The 21,593-nt window shown below is 36.1% G+C and overlaps 1 protein-coding gene across 1 annotated transcript; it reads right to left on the reverse strand.

Moving 5' to 3' along the window:
• Nucleotides 1–1,786: 1,786 nt before the first annotated feature.
• On the reverse strand, nt 1,787–20,396 carry LOC120628585 (venom carboxylesterase-6-like). The gene is made up of 10 exons (XM_039897025.1): nt 20,106–20,396; nt 15,315–15,411; nt 13,952–14,137; nt 10,185–10,370; nt 9,028–9,218; nt 7,951–8,119; nt 6,483–6,667; nt 3,509–3,659; nt 2,618–2,741; nt 1,787–2,043 (listed from the first exon to the last, which is right to left on the reverse strand). The coding sequence occupies exons 1-10, from the start codon at nt 20,301–20,303 to the stop codon at nt 1,848–1,850; spliced, it is 1,683 nt and encodes a 560-aa protein (XP_039752959.1). The 5' UTR covers nt 20,304–20,396; the 3' UTR covers nt 1,787–1,847.
• Between the last annotated feature and the right edge of the window lie 1,197 nt (nt 20,397–21,593).

Genomic DNA, 21,593 nt, shown 5'->3' on the forward strand with positions numbered 1-21,593 from the left:
ATAAGCAAAAGTGCAGTCCGGAATTCTTGACAATGCAAAATAATAGGGCGTTTAAAATCATTCGGCTTTTAACAAAATAAATCAATATCAATCAATCAATATTATTTGCGTGAGCAAGATCATTATAAACACGATTCAGAATTTGATCATAAAATGTTTAGGTATTTTCTTAGCAGACAGGGTATGCGAAACTTGAGGAGCTTCCAAGTTAGTTAAGGTTTCCAAGCTTGTGTAAAAAAAAAAACTAAGAACCAATCCACTAAAATACGTAAAATAAACAATAATTGTCACAATAACTAAAAAGCAAAAAATAATATTTTAAATATTTTTAAGTGCCGAGTGAAACAAACATTACTACAGACTTTGTACAACGTTCGAAAATGTAAATTGTATAAAATTCTAGGTATCTTCCTAGCTACTACGAGTACTTATAAGGTATACATTTTATGTAAAATTTCAATATTTCCGCAGTTAGTTATACTAAAACAGATTAAATTAGCACCGTCAATATTGACAAGCTTACTTATATATAATATAAGCTTCTCTTCTGCATTCATTTGACATAAACAACAAACCTTACAACAATGGAAAAATGATTCAAAAAATGTCAGTCGTGGATGGTTCGTATGTTTTGTATCTGTCGTCCTTTCCCGGACATTAAAACCAAGAAAACTATATAATATGAATCATACTTTTTAAAACAGGAATAAATTATTTTTGTTAATTTATTTAACTAAATGCAACGTTTGATTAACTCTGTGAAAATGCTACGGCATGTTTATTTAAATTTAGCGCTACTGTTTGTCATAAAGATAATATAATTACTGGTAAGCAGCGAACGAAAAAATCATCCGTTCTGTACTACTAGTCAGTAGCATAATTCTTGTATGATGCTCTCATCTTTACTTTTAAAGACAAAGACATTACATCTCAATGTTTTTTTTTTTGAGAACCTGCATTCCTGATCATGTTTGAGGAGCATTTTCTCTGAGAGTTAGGTATCGGTTTGTCGGTTGTACTAGCCACAGCCGAAGCCTCCCACCAGACCAGAACAGAGAAAAATTTATATATTCCCCGATGTGGTGATGGCCAAGTGGGCTGGACATCGACTTCACTTTCGGAAGGCCGTATTGTAAGTGTTTAATTAAGCCTTAACTTTGTGTAGATCTAATGAATGTGGTTGGAGATAGGACAGAACTCCTCAGCGGACCGTAGCAAACCCCTCATTTAAGGCTCAGCGATACTGAATACTTACATTTTTTTTAGAACTACAACTAACTTTAATGCCAGAAAAAACAAAATGAAGTTGCGGGCAACAGCTAGTACGTTATAAAGCAATAACAAATACAATTAAAGAAAGTAAAGGTCCAATAGATGGCCTTAGCAGTGGTAGCCCAGTTAGTAATTCGACTTCACTTTCGTAGGGCCGAGTTCGAATCCCACTTTACGCACTTTAACTCTAACTTTTCGAAGTTATATGCGTTTTAAGCAATAAAAATAGCACTTGCTTCAACTGTGTAGGAAATCATCGTGAGGAAACCTGCATACCTGAGAGTTCTCCATACTGTTCTCAAAGGTGTGTGAAGTCCACCAATCCAACTAGGCCAGCGTGCTAGACTACGGCCTTAACCCCTTCTCATTGTGGTCTGTCGCCTGACCCGTGCCCTGTGGTGGGCTGGTAATGGGTGGGCCTGCTGGGGATCGAATCCGGGTCTCCCAAATAAAAACCACAGCGCACCGCTTCGCCAGGGAGGTCACCTTATTCGGAGACAAAAAAAACAACAGCTTCATTAAAACATACTATATTACTACACATATATTGCTGATCGCTTAGTAAGACGAAATATTTAAAGCTCATCTCGCGTGTAAATGCGGTAATTTTCGTTTTCGTTAAAGCCGAGGCTGTCCCAGAACTGTTTCTGTCCGAAGTCAGCGCTGGACTTCATTTGCATGTTCTTTGGCCCGGCTATTTCGAGGAAGTCCAGTTCAGGTTGTCCCGGTTTCACCTTCAACCAGTCTGGGCTGTTCCGTATTTTTGGTATTCTGCAAAAATGGGATAAGGATTCATTTATACGAAAGTTTCACCAGAATATCCGCACGGATTGGCCAGGCCTCCAAATCAAATCAAAATAAACTTTATTGTATACATGAAGCAATAACAAATACAATTGAAAGAAAGTAAAGGTCCAATAGCTGACCTTTACTTGAGCTTGAGTGATAGCTGAGTTTGGAATTTGGCTTTGGGAGGCCGAGTTAGAATCCCAGCACGCACCTCTTCTAAGTTATGTGAGTTTTAAGCAGTTAAAATATCACTTGCTATAATGTCGAAGGAAAACATCGTGAGGAAACCTGCATGGCTGATAGTTGTCCATAATGTTCTCAAAGGTGTGTGGAGTCCACCGAACGTCACCAGCGTGGTGGACCGCCTTAACCCCTTCTCCCGTGATAGAGGGCAATCAGTTGATATGATGAAGAGATAAACATCATGACCAGATTGGGTCATCAAAGAAGTCCGATATCTAATGAGGCATATGTCCTTTTCCCGCATTACCAAGCTAAGAAAAAGGTGTTACTATCTTGTACTACCTTTGAAGGTAAGGGTACAAGATGTACTTACCCTGTTGAAGCGTAGCTATAGATCATATCAAGAAGCGCTTCTCTCATTTGTATATCTTCGGGTCGGGTTGCATCTGAGGGGTGGTACTTCAGGATGAGTATCACATCATCCGCGTGGCTTACACCTTTAACAATAAATTTTTCGTGTTGATTCGACCGTTATTGTGACGATAGTCGTTTCAGTCAATGGTCTTCTCGCGGAAAGCTTCGACCAACATCTTAAGAAGCTTTCGCTTGGTTGTTGGATCAAGGGTCGGATGCAGAAGGCAGTTGTCCTTGAAACGGCGCGTACTGTGACTGACTTTTCTAAGTTTTGTGCGTTTTAAGTAATAAAAAATGGCGGTGAAGGAAAATATCGTGAGGAAATCTGCATGCCTGAGAGTTCTACATGATGTTTTCAAAGGTATGTGGAATCCACCAATCCGCACAGGGCCAGCGTGGTGGACTACGGCCTTAACCCCTTCTTATTGTGTGAGGAGATCCGTGCCCTGAAGTGGGTCGATATGATGATGATTCTCTAACAGGTTAACCGGTTTTATTTTAGAATGCATTTTCACTTAGCACCAGGAGGACAGATTGCAATCAAGAGCTAACTTGTAGTGGAATAAAAGAAAATAAAGAAGAAAACCTTGTCTTTGTTTAATTTGTCCTATTGTACCTTTTCCCCTTTTTTTTTTCCAATGCTTGTTTTTTTATTTTTTTATTTAGTGCACAATAAAGTGTATTTTCATTTCATTTCATTTGGTCGTATCAAATCACAGACACACAAAACTAAGTTTACAACACCGACGCAATGTGGCCAACGTGTTTGTCGGTGTCCTTCGGTGCTAAGGCTAGTTAAATGAGAAGATAAATAAAACAAATTATACTTTGGAGTTGGAAATCCACTTACCGTAATCGTTTTCATTTTTGGCCATAACATTGGAGAAGCTGTATTGCCAGCGGTACGAGAAGCGGTAAACGTAGGTTGGTTCGAGTGACCTTTGGGAGTGAATTTGAGCGAGTTTGCCAACGTTTGCTGAGAACAAACGGTCTCCGAGGGCCTGCAAATTAATACACACACTGAAACATTAGTTAGTCTTTACCTATGCCATTTTCCAGGAGACTGGGAGACCAAAAGTGTTGGTTCATTATTTTAATAGAATCAGTTAAATTTATTTGCATGAAACATTAAAATTTTTGCCGAATACAAAAAACGTAAGGATAGGCATTGTAAGAGTTATTAAAAGCCTACTCTTAAGTATTTATAACTCGTACTGGAGATTTTCTTCATTTTATATCATCTGCATACCCTGTGCATACCCTCTATACACGCCACTGCATAGTTTAAGTTCTTTTTTAAAAATATATTTACTATAATTTTGTTTTCTGTTTGAATAATTTAGGTTAGGCTGGTAGAAAATGTAAAGTATTTTCTACCAGCCAACCTAAATTATTATGCATTAAGTCCGCATTGTTTAAATAGTTTTTTTGGTAGTGTAGAGTGAATAAATAAAATAAATAAATATAATATTGTTAGTTATTAAATGGTCTTTAATTTTAAGTAAGTAGGATATTTTTGCTACAGTGATAACTACATTCGTTAACTTAAAGTTTAGCGAGGGTTCTAAACATGCTTGGGTCTAATAGGCCAACAACAAAACCGGCCGGGTATTAACATAAATGGGTATAAACATGAATAGTAGTTGTTTGTTTAAATCGCTTACGTGCTCCAACTCCCGTCGCGGCCTTACGTAGCCCTATCGAAGAATAACGGCAAGTTTGTTGTAGGCCTCTTGCACCAGGGAACAGTTGGAAATGTTATAATTCTCATAGGGCTACTCTAAAGTTTATGAATGTAGTTCTCACCCTTATTTCACTACAAATTGTAAATGTGCGTAGGTTAGAATTTGTATACCGCTTCAAAAGTTTCTATATTTTTATTATAAGATTCCGTACGTTGGCTATGAATGCATGAATGAATAAATATCCTTTTATTGTACGCTATAAAAAAAAAGGAAAAAATATAAAATAACTAGTTTACACGAAGTTAAAAATTAATTAGTTTACACGATGTAAGGTGGCCTTATCGCTTCCAGATAAAATAGCGATCTCTTCCAGACAACTGATGGCGTAAAACACAGCACACGAGAGGTAGGTGGTTCATATAAATATATTTGTAAATATATATATAAATAATAAACGTGTACACAATATTATATATAAATACTCAGATAAATATCAGAATAAAGGAACCAAAATTCTGAACGTATAAATATTTTTAAAGGAAGCCTGCTTTTATAGTGAAGTTTGAACATACTTATTCCGCTGTTCCGTATTTTACTAAATCCACTAATGCAATCATAATAATCGGTAGGTTATATACATCGATCGATTGAATTGTATACTTATAGTTAATTTACATCGGTAACTGGATAGATATAAAGGTAGGTATGATTTGGACGTTCGAGCTTGAATATTGGATAAAAGCAATTACTTTGCAGAATATCATATTATGCAATCAACTGTGGCTGTATTTTGCTTACCTAATTCGGGGCAATCCGATAAATCTGTGTCTACGATACAGCGAATGTGAAAATCACTGTAGAACATTATTTCACTATTCGAAACATTTTTTGCAAAGCTAAGTAATTATTGTGCCAATGTAATAAGTATGTAGTTTTTAAGAAATCCAAATCCATCAACATAAAGCTGTATTTTACTAATCTGATTCGGGACAATTATATAAATGTTTACGATGTTTTTGTCAAGCTAAGTAATTATTGTGCTTATGTAATATGTAGTTCTTAAGAAATCAAATTCAATCAACATAAGCTGGGTTTTGCTAATCTGATTCGGGACAATCAGATGTCCACGATGTCCACGATACAACGAATCCTATTGTGAAAATCACTTTTATTTTAGTGTTTGAAACATTTTGTGTCAAGCTAAGTAACTATTGTACATATGTAATATGTAGTTATTAGGAAATCAAAATAAAGTTATTATTAAGTTAAGTTATTAACGTTTTATTTTAGTAATAATTGACGGACCAAGCCTTGGTAGCCTACCTTTACGCAGGCAGGCAGGAGACAATTATATCATCGGGAAAGCATTCAAATTTATCTTCTCCCACAGCTTTATCAACTCTCAAAGCACACAAGTGGAAATAATATCCAAATATTATATATGTAATAATAAACAGGGGTGAACTTTCCTATTTCGTGTTCACGTGCTTTACAAGGTGGACACGTTCTTTATATCCCTTGTCTTGGGATATAATCGGGAGATATAATTTTTGTCTCAATACCGGCAGATTCTTTGCCTACCGAGTCTGTGTTAGAACCATTACAAACAGAAGTACTTGATGTTTCAAAGGTGTTTTTAGGCCTACGTGAAATAAATGAATTTTGAATAACTGGCCAATGAGATGTAAAGTGTGTTTGTATAAGTCATCATCATCATGAAATCAAGCCATTACTGGCCCACTACAGAGCACGGGTCTCTTCCCACAATGAGAAGGGGTAAGGCCGTAGTCCACCACGCTGGCCCAGTGCGGATTGGTGGACTCCACACACCTTCAAGAACATTATGTAGAACTCTCAGGCATGCAGGTTTTCTCACGATGTTTTCCTTCACCGTTGAATCAAGTGATATTTTAATTACTTAAAACGCACATAACTTAGAAAAGTTAGAGGTGCGTGCTGGGATTCGAACTCCCGAAAGTGAAGTCGAACTTGTACCCAATGTGCTATCACCGTTTTGGCCGATTTTATAAGTTAATCGATATATAATTTTTATTTTTCCAGGTCTTCTGTAGCTAGCATAACTATCAAATAGATTTGTGAAATACCAGGACATCATGATACGATGTAGATGGTTCTTACCTGAACAAGTCCTGCAAATGTGTCCTGTCCGACGGGTCTGCCATTCAGGTACTTCTGCTTAATCTTTTCGGCGACACTAGCGCGCATGGTAAGAGGCAAAGTGTCATTGTACTCGAAAATGTTACTAGCTAGGTGTTCCCATCTTGATTCCAGCTCTGGTAGGATTTTTGGGTCTGCTTGGTAGGCTATAAAAAATAATAATTTAAAGAGTTTTTCTATCACGTCTTAAGATTTTATTGAATAAATTTCCAGCAAAATTTTAATGAAGAAAAGATTGTTTAAAGACATTTTTTTTTAATTTTTAATTTTTATTTTTAAATACTTTGAAGTTAGAGAAATAAATAAGAATATAAAAAGGCAGCCTTATTGCTTAGCGGTGATCTCTGCGACGCAACCTTAGGATTAGGAAACCATGAGCGAGAACGAACAGGTGGTTTTAAATTTATCTAAAGGTAATACAATTTGATGAAAATTAACATTTTTAGGTCATGCATTTTGCATATAAAACTAAACAGGCTAAAGGATGATTTTCCAATTGTTGGATACATATCAATCAATTCAATATTTTTGCTGATACTGGTAAATAGGTGTTACAGAAAAAATATGTGGGTCTTCTTATTTTGCGTAGTACAGACTACGCAAAATTGGCAAGCAAATTGTCATCACATTTAAATTATAAGTGAAGTTACTAGGTAATATAGAGGATAAATTAGCATCAAAATCAATCGTAAGAAAAATCGTAGAAACTTAGGTAGGTGTTTAATACCACAAAAAACTTGATAAGCAAAACAAGGTAACAGAGGATCATTTTTCTTGCAGTTGATAGCCCAATATTATAGGAAGGTATAATCTTACCCCTAAGACGGTTAACTAGGGGATGAAAGTTGGTATAAATGTCTGTCATTTTTTAAGTTATACCGATGGAAATAGCTGGGTATTTTAGGTCGACAACTAAAACGGTTGATTTATAGGTTTCAGGATTTTAAAAAGTTCTACCTCCAAATATGTCAAAATGAGGGTAAACGAATGCATAAAGAATGATCTTAACTCAGTCTTTTTTTTTTTAAATATATAGACAAGTGCTTGACTGCAATCACACCTGATGGTTAGTAATGATGCAGCCTAAGATGAAGCGCGCTTGCCTAGAAGATGCCTATTCACTCTTAGGTATCCGGGAAGATGGTAGGGCATTCCAGGCCTTTGCGGTGCGGATCAGAAAGGAAGAAGCAAAACGCTTCGTACGTGTTGATGGTATTTCACCGTAACGGTGCAGATTCTTTCGGTACCTCGCAGTTCGATGGTAGAAAGGAGATGGTTTGACCAAATCTAATAGCTCCTTAGCACGAGTTCATGAGTCCAATAATTTTTTTTTGTTTGCATTTGTTAGCCAAATTTTTAAGGAAGATTTACAAGCTATTTAATATCACAGTATGACGGTTAGGAAACTAGCAAACTAACTAAACTCTACCTGCAGCCGGGTATAACCCCTCCTCAGAAGTCACAGAAGTGATGAGCGGAACTGATAGCATAGCACCAGCTTTACTTGCGATATACGGATACTGAGAGAGGAACGGGTTCTTCGTCCCTGGGGCCTCGGTAGTTGGCGTGAATACCGTGAACCAGTTGACCATCCAGTCCTGAAATTAAAGCTGAATTTGATCAACAAGCTAAAGGAAAGATCACCCGTGCCGTTCAACGTGGAAATACAGCCAACATTCTTGGCAGTATTCCCAGTGGATATGTTTTGTAAAGTAAATAGTTTAGGTTATAATTTAATTAAGTTATAAGTTTTATCGTTGCTACATAGAACATATAAATTTTCATCCCTAAAATAACAAGTTAAACTTATGAAGAAATTTAGCGTAAACAATTGAGACAAAGCATTGTTGTTTAGTGGCCATTGAGGAGTGATTCTATGGGATTTTTGCACCTTCTTTCGGACTACCTTGGCGCAATGGCGATGTCTGATGGCTGGTCTTAAAATATTCTTAAATGACGGTTTTAGATGGTGATAACATAAATAACATAAGACTTAAGTTTGTTGCGGACATCTTCTTAAACCAAAGCGCGTTTGGAACCTTCGCATCTTCAGGTTTAACTTGCCGAATGTAGCCATCAACTACTACCGACTTCATATTTTTTATGTGTAATGTTCAAAACAAAAGTACCATCTTTGTGCCTTTTTATAAGTGAGAGGTCCCGAATTGTAATTTCAGTAGAGACAATTAAGGAATTCATAATTTTTGAATTCTCTCAGGCCTGGTCTGATAGGAGGCATCGGCCGTGGCGAGCCACTGTAAAAAAATATGACACCCTTTTTAATTCTTTATAAACCGATGGACGTTCGAGTCTCCCGTGGGGATGCTGGAATGGCGACCCTGCACCGTTAAACGCAGCGTTGTTCGGTTGCTGGGAGCCGTTGGATACAAGCAGCCCAGAACCATGGATCGACATGTCCAGCAGTGGACTTCAATCGGTTGAAGTGATAATGATGATTTATTATAATACGAAAACAATCATGATCAGAAAAAATCGCGTAACGTACAAACATCTGAACTTGTGCGTTGACAATAACTTCTCCGGGTCTGTTCTTCAGACACTCGGCCATTTCGCGAGTGCTGGAGGTGGAGCAGCCGACAATGACGGCAAGAGCTTTGGCCTTCTCCACAGGTTTAATAGAATGCGTCCAAGACGAAAACGCGGAGCCACTGAATGCAATACCTCGTTGGAATGTATCTGGGGATTACAGAAATCTTAATATAATCTTTGTTATATCGTTATAATTGATATTATCCACCTGAAGGTTCAAAACTTCCAGTCTATAAACAGAGCATCACTACGCAGGGAAAGCAAGGAACACTAACTTAATTGCTTAAAACGCACGTAACTTAGAAAAGTTAGAGGTGCGTGACGTGGCAGTGCGTATTGGTACACTTCACACGAGATGCGTGTGAAGTCTACCAATACGCACTGGGCCAGCGTGGTACTCGTAGATGACAGTTTATACCCTTCTTCATTTTGAGAAGAGATCCGTGCCCTGTAGTGGGCCGGTGATGGGTTGACGATGATGATTATGATGATGATGATTTTGATTTTATATTATAGTTCTCGACTTCCGTTTATTCCGTCTTTTTGGGTGGCTTCTGACACTACCTTTTAAATCTATTGAAGACTTACAGAAAAATCCTATAAGTCAAGGATTACGGATTAGGATTACTTGAACGATAAAAAAGCTTCGGTATGAATTGCTCTTACTTTATAGCTTGATATTATTTTCTGTGAGATGGTGGTAACAAAAAAACAATTACCCGGCTAAATTTGTTGTGGGCACTGGGCATGAATAAAGAAATTTTGAATTTGAATTTGACCAATAGAAAATATCTTACTATTTATGGAAGAATTAATTATTAAACTTAGATCTGTATATATATATATATATATATATATGTATATTGTATAAGTTTAAATACCTCTAGAAAGTGGTGACAGATAGTGGTACTTTATAGCTTAATATTATGACAAGTTATACACATTAGTGATAACAAAAAAAAATACACGACTAAATTTGTTGTGGGCATGAATAAAGAAATTTTGAATTTGAATTTGACCACCAGTTACTCCGGAAGAAATTATCTTACTATTTATGGAAGAATTAATTATTAATATTAGATCTGTATATATATATTGTATAAGTTTATATACCTCTAGAAAGTGGTGACAGATAGTGGTAGTGCACACTAGCGCCACCAGCGGAGCAGCCGGTGAGTGTGATGCTGTCGGGGTTGCCGCCAAACATAACGATGTTATCGCGAACCCACCTCAGGGCAAAAGACTGATCCTTCAGTCCAACGTTGCCTGGTATCTGATCATCGCCTGTGCTCAGGAAACCTGAAGAAAAAGTTTATTTTGTTATATCTCATGTTCGGTAAATTGGAGTTCCTTATCTAACTGCGGGTGGAAAACATTTATTTATTTATTCCCATCTTACATTTACATTGTCATTACAGGAAAAAGTTATCCTAATACGACAATGCAGCTTGTTATGTAAATTGTAATTATATATATAACTATAGTGTATATGATAAAATCCAAATCGCTATATTTGTGAGTTCACTCAGAGTGCAACAAAATAAATCCGTCTTCTCGGCTATCACATCTCTTAACGCCACGCGGTTAAAAAAATAATTCATAATGAGAACAGTCTGAATCAAATGAGCCTCTTATCTCGTACTTTAATGTTTTTTTAATAAACAATCTACGTCTGAATAAAATGAATGCTGATTTTGACGGCCGAGTGGCGCAGTGGGCAGCGACCCTGCTTTCTGAGTCCAAGGTCGTGGGTTCGATTCCCACAAATGGAAAATGTTTGTGTGATGAACATGAATGTTTTTCAGTGTCTGGGTGTTTATCTGTATTTTGTAAGTATTTATGTGTATTATATTCATAAAAAAATATTCATCAGCTATCTTAGTACCCATAACACAAGCTACGCTTACTTTGGGTCTATATATATTGTATTGTCGTAGTATATTTATTTATTTATTTGTAGGCGCATAAACAAACTTTTTGGTTTATGCTTTAATAAGTTGTATAATTATTTTAAGCTAAAATCATCATAATTTACATTACATTTTTATTGAAAATGACCATTGTTACTTTATTTATATTTGTTTTTTTTCGATTGGCCCCGTTCAAGATAGGCAAGAATGCGCCGTTTTCCATCTTGTTAAACAATCACTTTAGAGTCACAGCGGGGAGCATAATTTTATTAGTTTCTTTTTATTAACGATAGGCCAGCACTTGACGACGATCGTTGACAATCGTTAGAAAGCAATGATGAGGTCTAGGTTGGAGCACGCTTGCACAGGAAAAGCCTATTCACTCTAGTCTTGAAGGTACTCAAATTATACGTGGTACTTATTATTATATTAAAACTAAACTTATTAACTATTCTCGGCCGATTTGTGGTCCTCCCTAGTGTGGAGCTCCCTAGCATAGGTCTTACAATCAATTCCCATAGGAAGCGAGGTCAAAAAGGTATCGCATAACGATTCAAAGATAGCCGTCGGAATTCGCTGCGCCGACGCAACTTAAACATGTTATTTTTTACAGAGGAATGCCTGAAGTATCCCACTCCGCTAGGGGAAATGGAGTTGTTATGTTAGATTTGCACCCACTAAAAACTCTGTGTGTTCCTCGACAGACCTATAAGTGAGAGTTGCGTATTCTAAGCGCTCTCGCCAATGTTTTGACCCTCAATGCATGGCGGGTCCCATCGTCGATGTCCTGGTCACTGCAGAATGCAAACTTCCCATTAAATTCTCTAACTGCAGGCCTGCGAACTTGAACATGATGCAATAGGGCCGCTTCTTGGTTAGCAGGCAAACAGCCATAGTTTCGTCGTATCCCATCGTTACATATCCCGTTGGTATGCGTAACAAATCTACTAATATTTATTAGCTTTTACACATGTAAGTAATATGGTTGTTTCTATCGCATTAACCAAAAAAAAACAGTAAAACACAACGATAACATTAACCTCAAAATGAAAAGAGATTAAGCACCAAGCTTTAATTAAAACTGAAAAGAGTTTTTATCATAGCTCTCCTTAGAATCGTCGCTCAGGCATCACCTGACAACGTATTTTTTAATCATTGGCAAAAAGTGCACCCGATTCCAAACATGAAATAATATCAAATATAAAATAGTTGAATTTGAATTGCAATTTAATTTATTCTAATATTAATTTTAGATTTCTAATTAATTATTGTTTTTTTAATTAATTTATTTATTTTATAAATCTGAGTGTCTTTTATATTTATTTTATGCTAATCTCTCAATTTTGAATATGGGTCCTCAACCTGAAATAAAATGATTTTGATTTGATTTTATTTTATTTATAGATATTATCATCATGAAATGCTTTTTATGGCAGAACGGAATACAGTTGTCACCACCCCACTCTTCCCGCGGTTATCGTTCGAGGTGACTAAGGGAATATAACAGAGAACGGGCAGCAGCGTCCTCTGTTCTACTACTAATATGTACTGTCACCAACCCGTCTGCCCAGCGTAGTGATAATCCCGTTGGAAGAGGCCTTTAGTCCAACTCTGGACTGTTATAGGCTATTGATGATACGCTTTAGATTATTTATAGGATGCTACTTTGAATAGAACCATGAATTAAATTTTCTTAGAACCTTTTAACTAATATATCACTGTTTATCTGTATGTGCTTTCGATAAATAAATATACTACGACAATAATTAAATTACTTTTTTCAAAAAGGATTAAAAAACGGATTAGATAGACCAGTGATCACCACCCACCACCACCAGACCAGTGATAATAATCATTTATTCTGGCTAAAAATAATGGATACAATAATTACATGCCCTAACCTCTGCGGAAGGAAAACCTGTGTTACAGAGGGTAGGTCCTTCCTGATGTTACAAAGGGTGCTTGTTTATTTTGAACCTATGTTTTATGAAATCTACATATTTCTGGCACTACCTTTATTATTTTTATTATTGATTAGTAATTATAAAAAATTGATGGAATCGAGAGTTGAAGGAGGTTGACGTACTCTCTTTATCCTATGTGCTTTCGATAAATAAATAAATATACTACGACAATACATACATCGTCATCTAGCGCCAAAGTAAGCGTAGCTTGTGTTATGGGTACTAAGATGACTGATGAATATTATTATGAATAATTTACATAAATGCGTATACATATAAACACCCAGACACTGAAAAACATTCATGTTCATCACACAAACATTTTCCAGTTTTGGGAGTCGAACCCACAGCCCAACTCAGAAAGCAGGGTCACTGTTTGCGCCAGTATGCCGTTAAAATGTATGTGTTCTTGATTTCCAAATATCAGCGTGGTAAATTGAATCAGGAAAACTGTAGTAGATGAGTTATTCACGTGTTAGAAACACCACGTCGTTAACGTGAGTTATACGCGTTTGAAGACCGCAGTAAAAGATCGTTTATTTTCAGTTAAAGAAATTGTATCTGTCCGAAGGAAGAAATTTTGGTCTTATCTATGGTTAAGGTTCCACTAATTCGCACTACGGCCTAAACCATTCTTATTCTGAGAAGAGACCCGTGCCCAGTTGTAGGCCGGATTGCGTTCGTCCGGGAGGTATACAACGGGTACCCCGGCGTGTAACAAAGCCAACAAGAGGAATATGCCGTAGTGGTTTTTAGTTTGGGTATGCCCCATTTAGAGGGGGGAGTCCTACATAACCTCCGTCCTGCCCAAGGGTCGGAGGTAGCAATGAAGCTTTTTCACCACGCCAAAAAAATAAGACTGGATCGGGCTGATGATGATGAAATATCACCATAAAAGCTAGGCTTTCGTACCGGCACCTTAAACACTTATTAGATTAAAAAATCTATTCTGCTTTAGCATACGGTTATTGTTTATTAAATATAATTATCTATTATTAAATATTACCTAGAGGTCCCAAACGGTAGTTTAGAGTTACGAAGACCACATCTCTGTCCATCATGTGGACTCCATCGTATTGTCCACCGGCTCCGTACATGAAGGCTCCGCCGTGGATAAATACCACCACTGGCAACAGGGCCCCCGCATTGGGTTTCGGTGTGTGGATGTTCACGAAGAGACAGTCCTCGCTGCCTGTAGAAACATTAAATGTATAACTATATTTATTTCTTTAATAAGTAAACAACATTTACTAAACAGTAATAATTAAAATAAAAACTTTAAAAAGATAATATATATAATATATATATGTAATTTACTGGACCCGAGGTATCGGTATCATTAACGTTCATGACCTTTTACTATAGACCTTTCCCGTACTTCCCGCATTTTTATTTTTAATCTCCTAAACTATACCCTGTAAAGGGTAAGGTTTATCAACTTAGGATTATCTTGATATTAAAAATTTTCTTTTTTCTAAAGATAATAATAATATATATATATATATATATATATATATATATATTTATATATATATATATATATTAAAAAGACTTATTATATATAGATATTATATATATATAATAAGTCTTTTTAAAATTACATTTGATTTAAGCACGAGATTAGCAAGTTAGCACTTTTCGTTCTGGATTGGGTCACATATCCTATTATTAGAGGGAAAATGCATCAATTCACAAAAAGCCCCCACCCGGATCGAACCGGGGACCACAATAAACCATGGTTGCTAGAACCAGGGAACTCGTCCTGGAAGTCGTGGAAACCTGGCCATGTGTAAAAATAAGACAACAAAAATTAAATAAAAACGACTTCAACGTAAATCTGAATTTGCTATACTTACGATAGCTTAATATATTTATAACAATATAGTATATAAACAACCGCTTTACTCGAAATAGGCATAAGTTAGTGACGTCTGCATATCGTTTGCGAAAGGTGCAGAAGTCATTTGTGGGATTGATTACATGCTTTTTTAATATGATTCCCAAGGTAATTTTGGACCTATCAATGCTTTAGTTAAAGCAATGTGCTAAAACACATTTAATAAATCTTGGTTACTATAAGATTGATGAATTTCTTAAAGACAAGTCTGCTTGGAAGCACGCTCTGCTCTCATCTCTCACAAGATAGAAAATTCTAAAGATTGTAAAATGTAAAATGATGTTGAAAGCAAGAAGGCTTGCAGGCTCTTCTCGGAAGAATCTGACTTCCGAACCGATGGTGGAGTCACTACAAACAGACTGACTTGACGTTTCAAAAGTGCTTATAAACTAGGCCTACTTAAAATAAATAAATTTTGAATTTTTTTTGACTGACGAATAGCAGGTATTAAGAAAAAGTTTTCAAGAATTACCTGTAATTTCATTTTGGGCAGGGTCGTATTGGAGACAGGGTGACAATACTCTTGTGGCGTCCCATACTCCTGGCCAGGATTTTAAGGCTTGCGGTTCCTAAGCGAAGTAAATAACTTTAATACTGTGGTATCATAAAGAGTAATTACATGATAACGTCTTCATTATTAATAATAGTGTTAGTCTAAATTCTATAACTGATTAATTAAATTATTTGTATATCGAAATTATTTTTATGTTTTAAGTTGACATATTCTAATATATTTTTTAGCTTTAATTTGACATATTTTAATATAGAAATCTGTGTGCTGAGTGCGAGATTTTTTATCTATTCGATCGCGATTCGATTAGAGCGCCATCTAGGGACCAGAGTTAACTGTTGCAATATTATTTATTTTATTTTAAACATAATGATATAGTTTCAGTAAAGGAACAAAAATAATTTCGACTTTATTGCAATGCCCCGGTGGGGCGTCATGTAATCTCTTAACTATGTAGATGAGGCAAATAATAAACAATAACCATCATTATCAACGTATTAATTCAAAAATGATAATATGTTAAATGTATGAAGCGTTCATACATTTAACATATTACACTAATGTTAGTGATGGTAACAACTTTTGGTTCCGCGATTCATGAACGAACTACCTTCAACGTTGATCCAAAATGTAAATATTAAAAACATTAAGCGTAAACTCAAAGAATACTTTTTAGCGAAGTTAGTTGGCTGACTCTTTTGTAACTCGTATAGTTTATATTCATTAATTTTGGTACATAACCCTATTAAAAATTAAAATTTACAGGCTTACTTAGTTCCTATCGATCTACAATGTAGCAGTAGGTTTTTCCCACAGCTGGTTTTATTCTTCTAACTAACATCTTAGGTAATCGTTGCAGATAGGCACCGAGGACAAACCTCTGCGGTTTTTCGGTGCTTTTATACTAATCATTTTATTGTAATTGTTTGATTTGATGAATAAATTAATAAAAAAAAAAAAAACTGCATTTGTTAACTTAAAACTAAAGCTAGGAGGGTTCCAAACGCACCCTGGTCTAAGAAGAGCCCACAACAAACTTAGGCAGGTTTTACCAACCAAGTACAAGCACAGGTGAAGAATGAAAAGAGTTTAGGTCACAGGTCTCCTCTCAGAACGAGAAGAGTTTAGGTCATAGATTAAGAACAGAGGACGCTGCTTGCCGCTCTCCGTTTTATTTTCTTAGTCGCCTCGTACGACTCGAAGAGGAGGGACAGTGACACTCCTAATCTGCCGTCACTACACGGTATGAGACAAAATTCTTCTTAACAAAAGGTAGGCACATAGAAGGCACTTTGATGCGTCATTCCAAATTTGAAACTCAAAGACTTCGTTCTGAAAAGTAACGAACGAGTATACCATAAGACGATGATGATAGTGGTAGCACACTAGTAGCCATAAATAATAAGTAACTTGATGTTGATTTGATAATTTAATAATTGTAAAGTCAACATCTCCTTAGGATGCTCAGGTTTCAGGCACGTAGAGGGTACATTGCCACAGATCTGTTTGGTGCGGAGTATAAGGATTGAAGAATATATAAATTACACCATACATATTCTCCTGCTTTTCGCGGAGTATTTTGTAATATATCATGGATTTCCGCAAAGTAACGCCTGCTTCTATTTAATACTTGATTTTTACTTAAACTTCTAACTAAATTAGTTATTACTAAGATAAAGTCTTACTTAACTCGATCCCTAACTATGATTTGAAGTTTACTTCGCTCACGTGATCTTATTACGTAGCACAAACACTTAGTTTCACTCTAGAGTTAATGAACTTATATCTTATTCCTATTAGGAGCTATCGCTTTGAACCCGTATCACCTTTAACACTTTATATGTTTGTCCTATTCCTTCAATTAAAACAATAATAAGCAAATTATATGTTCTATTAATATATATTGTAATCCCTATCCCTATTAATATTATAAATGTCAATGTAAGTTTGTTTGTTACGCTTTCACGCAAAAACTACTAAACCGATCCTCATGAAACTTTGTACACATATTCTTGGAAGTATTAGAAGTAATATAGGATACTTTTTATCCCGACATTAATCTCGGTTCCTTTGGGAGAGCGGATGAAAGTGTTTGACGATTTTAAACCATAAGTCCGACAAATTATAACCGATTTAAATAATTATTTTTTACTATAGTGGTTATAATGTGTTTAATTTGGCCCAAACTGTGGTTGGAGATAGAGGACAGAACTCCTCAGCGGACAGCAGCAAACCCCTCATTTAAGGCTTAGTGGTACTGAATACTTTAATTTTTTTTAGATCAAAACAACTAAATTCAATGCCACTTCAAAAAAAACAAAATCAAAAGCAGACGAAGTCGCGGGCAACAGCTAGTACAATATATATTAATAGAACATATAATAATTTAAAACGCCGCTTCTAAATGGGCTATCACTTTTCAATTCTACCTGCAGATGACAGTGATTTATGTTTACTCCAAAAACTCGACTGTATTATACACATAAGTCATCATCATCATCATATCAACCCATTTACGGCCCACTACAGGGCACGTGACTCCTCCCACAATGAGAAGGGGTATAGGCCGTTGTCCACCAAGCTGGCCCATTGCAGATTGGCGGACTCCATTGCAGATTGGCGGACTCCATTGCAGATTGGCGGACTCCATTGCAGATTGGCGGACTCCATACACCTTTGAGAACATTATGGAGAACTCTCAGGCATGCAGGTTTCCTCACGATGTTTTCCTTCAGCGTTGAAGCAGGTGATGTTTTAATTACTTAAAACGCACATAACTTAGAGAAATTAGAGGTGCTGGGATTCGAACTCGGCCTCCAGAAAGTGTAGTCCAAGTCCTACCCACTGGGCTATCACCGCTTCCATTATATAAGTATTTCCATCTGTTTTAATAATTTATTTTATATTCTGAATTTAAGCTTTCTATTCGCTAAGAAAGCTTTCGCTGATAGGGTGAAATGAAGCAAGAAAGATGATGAAGTCTCATGTTTTAGAATTGTAAGCTGATGATGATTTTACTTAATGTATAACCAAAATAAAATTTAGTTTTCTGCTTCTGATTATAAACTTTAACTGATTCATTATACAGTCATCCTTACGCTCAATATGCGTAAAAGCTCCTCCTTAGTCGTTCACTCTTGACAGAGTGGTCATGGTTGACGATGGTTCTTTTTCTTTGCCTACCCATATCCACTTCTTACGATCTTCACGCTGAAACATTGGACTATGGAGGTTTGTGTTGTAGCTTTAATTATGTCGGTCCAACGCGTGGGTGATCGACCAAGTGACCGTTTGCCTTCCACTTTCCCCTGAACAACAAGTCGTTCCATGGAGTGCTTATTCCTGGTTATGTGTCCAAAGAACTTGAGGATTCGTATCTGCACAGTCGACGATAACCTCTCTTTGACTTTTAATTCCTCCAGGATCGACACGTTAGTCCGAAAAGCTGTCCAAGGGATCCGCAACAGTCGCCGCCAGTAAAAGCGGGTAGATACAAAATTATTTTTACACGTATCTTTATAAATAATATAAAAGTTGAATAACTGACTGATTTTTCGGCGCACAGCTCAAACCAATAGCTCTAGATTAAAGGTTTGATGAAAATTCATTCCTTGGGCAAGATATAATCGTTTTATTCTACATATTATAAGTGTTCATGTTTACTATTCATAAAAAATATTCATCAGTCATCTTACTCGTAGTAGCCATAAAAGAGGTTACGCTTACTTTAGGGCTAATGGCGATGCGTGCATTGTCGTAGTATATTAAAGGAAAGTAAAACGAACAACCAGTTTAATTGCGATTCATTGAAACGTACTTTCTTACAAACCAAAAGTTGCTAACGAGATTGGAGATGAGTATTAATACATTAAACCTAGTTGCTAGAAGCTGTTACAAGCACCATTGTGACCAAATAATAATAACGGTTAAAGTTTAGGCATGATAATTAAACTTTATAAAACTATTCAAACCTATTAAGTCGGCAGCTACTATGATAAATTATAAGTACCTGCTAGTATGAAAAATATTTACCTAGTAGGTAACTAAAATGAATCTCGAAGTACAAAGTAAATAAATAACTCTTAAATATGTGCACTGTATTTTATTTATGTGAGCCTAACCCAATATTTATGTTTTTTTTTAACATTATGTGAGAGAAGTCGCGGGCAATATTATATAGATTGTTGTATTTTATTTAGATTATAACGGTCGGTCTTGTTTAATCAGATGCTGTTTACCTAACTTTATGTGGTTTGTCAGTCTTTACTTTTGTTTAACTATGTTTTATTGCCTTCAATATGTTGTTGGTAACCTATACATGTCTACTGCTGCACGGCTAGCAGACTAGCGACTATTATATCCCCGGGGAAAGGATAAAAATGTATCTTCTCCCACAGCTTTATCAACTCTCAGAGCACTGGCGCACAAGTGGAAATAATATCCGAATAATATATGCGTATTAATAAACGGTGGTAAACTTCTCCTATTTCATGTTCCTGTGATTTAGCAGGTGGGCACGTTAATGTTATGACAATTGTGTCTGGGGATATAATCGGGGGATATATTTTCTTATCTCCCGCCCGTGCTAGCCCTGCTGGACTAAAGGCCTGTTCGAATGAGAGGGCTTGACTATACTCGCCACGCTGCTCTTGGAAGACGGGTTGCTGATCTCAGTGGATAGAAGTAGTATAATATACGGAGTAGCAGCAGTTTAAACTCGGTACATTTATAAAATAAGAATAATTAGCTTACTTTAAATCTATATTTTCCAATCGGCGGCCGAGCGTAGGGTACACCCAAAAAGCTTGCGAAACTCCTGCCATTTGTCGATACCCTCCACGTGCCCTGTAGGATACCGGTGGCTACGCGAACTATGGGCCCTTGGGTTGGCCCTTGACTCGACACTATAGCAACTGTAATTAGAAACGAGAGTAATTTTATCAACGCCATCTTGAGATGTGCGCATGCGGCGGTTACTAATGCTAGATTGAATTGCACGGCACGGTTGGACCGGCACCTTTTATAATCTCGGTGACACTTTGTTTATGTATTTACTATAAGGCCTTCTACACACGTTGTCCCAATACTGGCACAAATACTGTTCGCTGCAAATGTGAATCGATAAAATAACACTGAAATACTCGTGCTAACTTCGGTAGTTACTGTGTGTTGGTTTCTTGAAAGTAAATACACATCAATATTCCAAGTATCCTAAATTAGTAAATACCATAAACTGTATTTTACGTCAGATAAAAATAAGCCTACCAAAAATTATTACATATTATTTTATTATTAAAATAATAATAAAGATAATTTAATTTGTTCTTCTTTTTATGTTAATTTCTTTTTTCAATGTTAATGTGCACTGTATATGGGCTATGCCTGAAATAAAATTTATAATTATTACTAAAAATAAAACAACGATAAATTTTATAATTATTACTAAAAATAAAACAACGAATAAAAATGACACATGTTTTTTTTATGGATGGGTAGATATTATACTTTTAAAAAACCGAGAACGAAAACCGGGTTTTTTCGCATCACGATAATTACAAACCAACGTTTGTATAAACAATGGCACCAATGTTACCTTGAGACAGTAGATGTGGCATAAAACGAATGCTCACCTATAAAATAATTATTAAAATCGTTCTACTTTCTTTTTTCACGCCTAAAATACAGGAGTTTTCGGGTTAAATTATTAATACACGAGTAGATCATTCGCTTGAAAGGCAAAGGAGGAAAAGAAAGCTGACCAGCAACTGTGCTGCTATATTAAAATCAGGGATGCCATGTAATTATTTGATAACAGTAAAAATTGTTTTAGTTTCAAACTAAGGCGTCTGTTTGCGAGGGTTTTTTAGAAACGAACTATTTGAACTTGAGTTGTTTGAAGAGCGTGACAAAATACACCGTGTGCATGGGCTCTAAATGTTCGCTAACTTGATAAATAAGAACTAGTATATCCACGGAGTACCAATTACTAGGTAAACTGGTTTGTGTTAATGATCAAATTCAAAATAGTCAAGATATTTATAATCTAACCGCAAACTAGTGTGTTACATTTAGGTATTTAATGATACTAGTGGTCGCCAAGAGGTCGAAATTCAACTTGGGCATTATTTCGGTTCTGTTGGCATAGATTATACTTCTATAATCAATGATTTCGCCAAGACTACATTGTTCATTTGTCTTATGACACTACTGGAAAAGATTATATATACATAATATATGCGT

This window comes from Pararge aegeria, chromosome 13, assembly GCF_905163445.1.
Source record: "Pararge aegeria chromosome 13, ilParAegt1.1, whole genome shotgun sequence".
NCBI classification, from domain to species: Eukaryota; Metazoa; Arthropoda; class Insecta; order Lepidoptera; family Nymphalidae; genus Pararge; species Pararge aegeria.